The following is a 7917-nucleotide window of genomic DNA, read 5'->3' on the forward strand; positions in this document are numbered from 1 at the left end:
GGCTAATATTTACACGCTAGCTGTTTGACTAATTAAGGCATTTTTTTGTTTTTTTTTATAAATATTATGAACTTTAGTTATTTTTTTCAGCTAAATTCTAGCTGTTTTGGCTAATTCAGGCTTTTTCTCTTTTTTTTAGGCTGTTTTGGAGTTTAGCTAATATTTCAACTGCATGCTAACTGTTTTGACTAATTTAGGCCTTTTTTCTGTTTTTTTAGGATATTATGACCTTTAGTTATTTTTTTCAGCTACATGCTAGCTGTTTTGGAATTTATTTTTTAGGCTGATTTGGTCTTTAGCTAATATTTTATCTGGCTATCAGCTTCTGCATTTTTAGCTATTAGCTACAGCATCTTCAACTATCAGCACTAGCATTTTCAGCGGCCAAATTCAGCTTACAGCATTCACACTAGCATTATCACAGGTAATGTTATATATCTAGTTTATAATTATGTTAAAAATTTATGGTTTTAAAGCTTAAAAAATGTAGTTTTAGAGTGTTCAATGAATATTGATCCTGTTCGGCCCACGACCTACGGTGTGTTTTGGATTTTGGCTCCTTGTGCGATTTAATTTGACACCCCTGTTCCACACAGACTGTCATGTGACACCATGACTACTGTTTCACTGACCGATCACTTCCAAGTACTGTGAAACCACCGATCCAGGATCAGGGCCGAGGAAAACATAGAAGTCAAGGATTCCACCGATGGTGCGCCAGGTGAGGGCTGGAGCCGGCTGGAGGACCACGTCTGGGAAAAAAAAAAAAATGAAAAATTGGTCAAATATTCCAAGAGTCTTATTAATAAAAAGCTAAAACAATAGGTTAGATAATTCTAAACGTTGAATGAAATTGTTCAGTATGATCATATAAAAAGCCCATATTTCTTTTTTGTAAATTCATGAAAAAGTGGGAAGCTGAGGTGGACTCATGTGACCCAAACTCATCAAGGAAGAGTTCAAATGTGGCTTCCTGTTTTCTATGGAGTTTTGGTCTTCTGAGCACTTTTAAACGTTTGTTAACAGGAGTTCAAACTGACCCATCGCATTACTGTTCAGCAGGAAAAAACCGTGAGCGTTCCCGTCTTCCTCCATCGCCAGATAAAAAGGATGGACTCCATAAAGATTTGTCTTTTCCTGCACACACACAAAATGAACATTTCTTCTTCTTTGCCATTTTGTTTTTATTCTTTAACGGCTCATAAAGAATCCGTCTGACATTGAATGTTATTAAAAAAAAGTTTTAAAATACTAAAGCTGTAACTTAAAAAAATAATAATAATGCTGCTGGTTACCGTGGGGGGCACGTCTCTGGCCCACATGGTGAGGGTGTTCCAGTTGATGTCATGCAGGAAGGTGGAGCGGTGCTCCCCCAGACCATAGATGAACTGGGTGGGGAGAACGGTGGAGAACTGAAGGAACTGGTCCGCATAGAAGAGAGGAGCCACACTGGTGTTCAGACTGAGGAAAAATGTTTAAAAAAACAGCTTTTTAGTTACATTACAACATGAAAGCGTCCTCAAATGATAGATTCTAGTCGTCCTTTAAGTTATATTTTCATGTCAAGAGGTGAAGTGACCCCAGCAGATCAACATCGTCTGGATGTCGGGGTGAGACTCACAGCAGCGCTCCGGTAGATCTCCTCCTCACAGTGATGCCAAACGGCTGCTTGGAGAACTCCACCACGTATCCAGGATTCTCTGCCTTCTCGGTGGGGTTCGGAACTGAGATGGGAACTTCAAAACGTGAATTTGAAGGGTCGGTCATCTACAAAGACGACAGAAAAATTAAAGTTTGTGTCAATAGATTTGCACCATCTTGTTAAATTAGCAACTTTAAGTGACCGTTTGGAAGCATTTTGGTTTTCATAATGTTGAGCGTCTATCAGAGAAAAGTCATGCAGTGTGTAAATTATGACACACCAAAATTAAATATGTACACAACACATTCGCACAATCTCAATGTGCAGCTAGCTAGACACTATTTATTTAATTTGACCGTAGTTAAAGAGCGTTTCATTAGAGCTGGACTAATGATCAAATTTGAGTTCAGGGATTTTTTTCCTTTTAATGCTGTGAAAGATTTTTGATTATCAGACGAGATATTTTTCATGTCAGAATTTTTTTGTTCTCAATAAAAATTAAACAAGTCTACTGATCTTGTCTTTACTTAAAAAGTACGTAATGTCTAGCGTCTTGTAGTAAATAGAAACATTTATTTAAAAAAATGCAGATCTGAGATGCGCTAATAATCGAATCATTGCCTCCTGAATCGTAACCGAATCAAATCCAGAGGTGCTTCAAGATCCCCACATCTAATAATTAAGATGAAAGTCGTTGTTCACCTTTTGGCACATCCCTTCTGGGGTTTCCACACCCACACAGCCTCCACTGATTTGTACATTTGGCGTTGGGAGAATTTCTATGCCGGATTGCCCTTTCTGACCCAACCCCCTTTTATCCGGGGTGGGGACTGGCACAGGGAGACCCAGACTGGTATTGGCCCCATTGTGGCTACATAGTTGGGCAGTGAAGGGCCCACACTCATTTAAGCTCATCTCGCCCCTCTGGGAATCAAACCCTGATTTCCCATGTGCCAATCCTGCACTTAACCAACTGAGTCATCCAGATCAATTTCAAAATAAAAATTAGCAAATGGTTAATTCTAACTTTCAAGAGATTAATTCATTTTTTTGCATGTCTACCTTGGGATAAAAAAAAATCCCTAAGACTTATTTTTAATCATCTCCAAAAGGATGGATCAGTTTACATTAAAACACAGTGTTTTAATGTTATCCCTCATGGATGCTGTTTACTCACTCTGACGCGCAGACGTGTGTCTGTCTCCTGCCGTGTCTCCACCTCCACGGTGAGGATGTCTCCGGGGTAGTAGGTCTTCACCTCTTTCACAAGAATACCTTTCTGCCCCATCAGCGTGTCATTTATCGACACCAGTGAGTAAGACGGGAAATCCGGAGGGTAGAAACACCAAGGGACGCCATTTTTCCTCGTCTGCCCGGCATCAGAAGCAGGGATGAAACAGCAGTTCCTCGCCTCGCACATTTCTTTGGTTACAACCACGTCTCTTTCGGGGTAACAGTCGAACCTCCGCGGCTCTGGGGTCGCACTGCAAGCTTCTCTCCGGGCGGCACTTGAGGTGTCGTTCAGTTCAGCTGGTGAGCTCGATGTTGGCTTTGGAGCCGGGGGCGGGGGTTTGTGCGGCTGCTGGTTGGAAGGACTGTGAAGCCAGAACATAGTCCCAATCAGCCAGCCTCCCATGAGAAGCAGCAGGAGGCAGCCAACGACCAGGAGAACCTTGGTGATGGAGCATGACGGTCTGTGTGGCAGCAAGAACGTCCCCTCTGGCTCTGATACCTTACAACACAGCAAATCAACAATGAACACTCAACAATCAATACAGAGAGTGGTCAAATCAAACTCAACATTTATATTAAATCTAATAAAGGTGGAAACTACTTCAACATCAATCGGATTTCCAGTTCTGGGTTAGAGCCAACACTCGCACTTGTAGTGTTCAGCAGTTAGCACCGTCTTAAAACTTAGTTTATTGTGAAATGATTGCGAAAAGGGTATTAACTATTAAAAAAAAAAAGAGGTCAACGACATGCAACCTTCACAGAACCAGACTATTGTTTTTTTTCTATTAACTTAGAAACATATTTTTGCTGATCATTGCAAATGATCCCATTTAAATGAATGACAATTGTGTTTTTTGGTGTTTTTTCACGTTCTTGTGTCATTTTTCTTGTGATGGAGGACATTTATGAAATAATTTAAGCTTAAAACTCAATTTCTGAGTGTTTCTTTATTCAAATCAGAATGAATCAGAAACAGATATAAATAGATCCACTAATGTCCTCATCTGCACAGCTGGATAGTGCCAATATTGCTCACCATTTTTGTTGCATCACTAATGTTAGCTTGGGGGTATGAGCAGCTGGAAGCTAACAAGAGACAGTGTAAACAAAGGGATGATGGGATATCAGCAGAGGCTTACTTCTACACCAACAGTTTGAACATAGAGGTGAATTTCTAATTAACTACTGCACAAGCCATGTCTTAACAAAGGCCAGAAAAATCTCATAATCATAATTAAAAGACCACTGGGAACACTTTAATAATAGATCAAAGATGTCTTTGAGGATTTCTAAAAGTTTTCCAGCTTCTGCAGTGTAAGAGATTCATTTAATCAATCTAAATGTTAAAAACACACACACACACACAAAACATGAAATAACCAGAATCACTCACTGCTGCATCTTCCTGAATTCCACGAGGTTCTTCAGGCAGAAGTTCAGAGGAAAAGTGGACATCTTCTGGGTTCAGACGTTTGTATGACACCATAGTGCACAGAAGAGTTTGTCAGGAGCTGCCGAGCAAACGCTGATCATCCAACTAATGTCCAGACAGCTTGGAGAGATCTGTAAATAAGACAACATTTAACCAATATTTAATTAGAGTTTGTTGAGCACATATGGACATTTCAAAAGCATGGCTTTGATAGTAAACACATGGATACGTAACAGTAAGAACTACTACTTTTTATCAAAACAATCTAAGCAATCAACAAATCTTAATCAGTACTGAAGAAATAAATAAGCAGATCGTGTATGAGACAGTGATCCACACGCAGGAGGAGGTAGCACTGGATAAGTTAGCATGAAGGTAGAATTAGCTCAAGTTTATGACGAGTGTTCGTCTTAACACATAAATAATTTCACTCACTGAAATGTGAGATAAGTTTAACTTCTTACCTGAATGCCTCGTGACCTTCATGGACGCAACAGCCACACAAACAACAGAAACTATTCTAGCCTTTGGCTCTCTGTCGTTAGGACCGCCTCCTCGGTCCGCACGCTGTCTACGTCTGTTTATCTGTGTGTGACGTTCAAGGTGCCTCGTAATTTATACAACTTCCGTTTTGGAAAACAAAATGTTACTTTTGTGTGAATTTTTAAGGATACAAAAAAATTACGCTTTTTAGGCTTATAAAAACAATATTATACAAATCATAACTCAAAATATAAATAATAAAAAGGAAGATACAGACTTTAAATTGAATAATCATGCTTTTTTTGTGGTCGATGGCGTTGCCTTCAATAACAGCTTGTAAATCTCACTGTCAATGGTCTCTCGAAAGAGCAACCTGCAGGGCTGAAAAAAGTGAATCTGTACAGTTTTGCGGTATGGAGAGGAGATGCAAAAAAAAAGACATACATATTGTTTTATAAATCAAAATCAGATGCACTTTTAGGCAAAAAAGAAAAAGAAAACAGAGAAAGAAAATTAAGTTTCAAGTAAGTGTACCCGCAAGCACCAAAACGTTTTTGGTCAAATAAAACACATTTATACTAAAATATACTTTAATTTGACTTATTTCATTAAAAGTTTGAGTTACTGTCAAGTCTTAGAACTTTAGTTTAATTTAATTTTTTATTCATACATGAATTTACCGATTTCGGATGAAATTTGAAAGACAAAAATGACTTGCTTCAGATATGTTTCTTTAGTCAACCTGATCATTTGAACACAGACAGACATCGGTATTGTGTTCAAAACATAATAAATAATGACCTTTTTAATTTTACTAGTCTACACTTATTATTTAGTATATTTGGGAATAATGGGAACCTGAATGTCTATTTAGAAATACTTGAAAGCCTGAGTATAAGCCATTTGTTTAAAAATTGCTGAAATGCATCAAAGGCCCAGATTTGTGTCATGTCCTAATTCCATGTGACAGAAAAGTGAAATCAAAAGGTTCACCTTTGCTCACTTCCTGCCATTAAAATGACTTATCATTCATAACCTTTAGACAGGTTGAGGATTTATAGATGTGTTTTGTTTGTAAAGTGTTGTTCTTGTCAGATAACTTCAGGGTTTCTTACATATTTACTTAATACATTTTCTTTAACATTTTTATTAGATTTTCCCCCTTTGAGAACAACAAGACCTATTGGGAGTGTTTAAATCTTAAACTCAGACATTTACAATCCAGTAGTGTTTAAAACTTTTATTATTCAGTATAACATTTGTTACAATTAAACAGAGGCAGGTGGAGCAGAATTTGCCATTTAATTTGTTTTATGATAAAACAGCTACTAGCCTTGTGAGCTAATAAAACAAGGTCATTTTTTTTCGTTGTTCTTTTCCTTCATTTTAAAGACAAAACCTTTTTTTACTGAGGTGTGATGTTTCTGTTGAAAAAAGAACATATCTAATGCTTTAAATTACAACATTTATCAATTCTTAACACTCATTTAGACCAATTTTTGCTATTATTTTGAAGATATTTTTATCCAGATTCTTTTTGGGAAACCTTCCTTTTTCCAAATACCACCAAAAAAGTAGTATTTACCATTCAGGGTAAAAAGAAGAAAAAAGTAGCTGTCCTTCAAACATTCATATGAACAGGTGATGTGCAACTAAACATCTGTTGTAAAGCAACAAAGTGTGTTTAAACAAAGTTTCTGGTAGTCAGTTACATTTTCTGAAATAGCAAAGTAAAAATTTTTACTGTGTTGGATATTTTTTTACTTAAACCAATTATTTAAGACTTTTCCCCGTCTTTGAAGTTATTGGTTGGTTTCAGGAAAAGTAACCGATTCAGATATTTCAAATTTATGAAATAATGCAGAATATTGATGTTCTCTGGCAAAATCCTGAAAAACATTCTTTTGATCCTGAACGTAATGTGCATTTATGGGAACATCTCAAATTTTTTACACCAACCGTGCCATAAAGAGGCCAGGGAGGCAGCATCGCTCTCTTCCCTTGACCTGAAGATCCACCATCTTTTTCCAAGCTGTTCATTTTTCAAGTAAACAAATGAAACTGCAGAAGAATCTGATCTTCCTTTCATTAGCAGGGTTTGTAAAACAACTTTCTGAATATCTTTGATCTGGTTCAAGTTTTTAATGGAATAAACATTTATATCCGATTAAAAAGAGTTCCTGTTCACTATAAAGCTAAGAAAAACAAACTCTTTTTAGTAATGGGTCCACTGTCTACATACAGTTCATTTCATGAAAAATACACCATGTCATATTACAGTTTTTGTAAGTGATTTACACTACCATAATATCCTAAACGTGAGTGCAAAAGTCAAAAACAAATGTGTAATATTCATCAGAATAAATATGACCTCTACAGTTTGTCAGCCTACAGTAAGATCTTTAGAAAAACATGTTTAGCAGAAAATATCAATTAGGACAATTCAAGTTAAACTGCACATTCTATAGTATGTCTTCTAACAATTAGCTTGTCTTCACTGTGATGGAAATTAAATATTTTTAGCTTAAATAAGTGTGAAAGACAACATACAGCAAGTAGCCATCACATTACTTTGAAACACCTAAAATTCAGAGGCTTCTCCACGAGGGTGAGAGCTGCAGACTGATTTAGAGTGAGGATGCTACTGCAGAGGAAGATGTTTGGAAACATTTATGAAAGTTCTACCAGAACACTGTGCTGTAAAGAGGATGAGCAGTCACTTTGACCGACCCCAAGTGTGGCTAAAAAGTGAATATGGTTATTACTAACTTTACTTTATTTCTCTCCCTACATTTTATTGGTCTTTACCTCATCGTAACCTAATTACAGTGGGCCAAAAAAGTATTTAGTCAGCCACCAATTGTGCTAGTTATTCCACTTAAAAAGATGAGAGAGGTCGGTAATTACCATCGTAGGTATACCTCAACTATGACAGACAAAATGAGAAAAAAAAAAAATCGGAAAATTACATTGCCTAATTTTTTAAGAATCTATATGTAAATTATGGTGGAAAATAAGTATTTGGTCAATAACAAAAGTTCAACTCAATACTTTGTTATATACCCTTTGCTGCCAATGACAGCAGTCAAATCTTCTGTAAATCTTCACAAGGTTTTCACAAACT

At 36.9% G+C, this 7917-nt stretch overlaps 1 protein-coding gene across 1 annotated transcript in view; it reads right to left on the reverse strand.

Annotated features, from left to right (window-relative positions):
• The window catches only part of si:ch73-12o23.1 (lysosomal alpha-glucosidase), a 12960-nt gene extending 8029 nt beyond the window's left edge, over nucleotides 1-4931 (reverse strand). The window contains exons 1-7 of the mRNA XM_024259212.2: nucleotides 4775-4931; nucleotides 4272-4441; nucleotides 2820-3374; nucleotides 1622-1767; nucleotides 1296-1461; nucleotides 1041-1137; nucleotides 633-752 (exon numbers count right to left, since the gene is read on the reverse strand). Coding sequence (XP_024114980.1) covers nucleotides 633-752; nucleotides 1041-1137; nucleotides 1296-1461; nucleotides 1622-1767; nucleotides 2820-3374; nucleotides 4272-4364 — 1177 coding nt within the window. The 5' untranslated portion in view covers nucleotides 4365-4441; nucleotides 4775-4931. The remainder of the gene's footprint in view (nucleotides 1-632; nucleotides 753-1040; nucleotides 1138-1295; nucleotides 1462-1621; nucleotides 1768-2819; nucleotides 3375-4271; nucleotides 4442-4774) is intronic.
• Between the last annotated feature and the right edge of the window lie 2986 nt (nucleotides 4932-7917).

Source organism: Oryzias melastigma, linkage group LG1 (assembly GCF_002922805.2).
Source record: "Oryzias melastigma strain HK-1 linkage group LG1, ASM292280v2, whole genome shotgun sequence".
NCBI classification, from domain to species: Eukaryota; Metazoa; Chordata; class Actinopteri; order Beloniformes; family Adrianichthyidae; genus Oryzias; species Oryzias melastigma.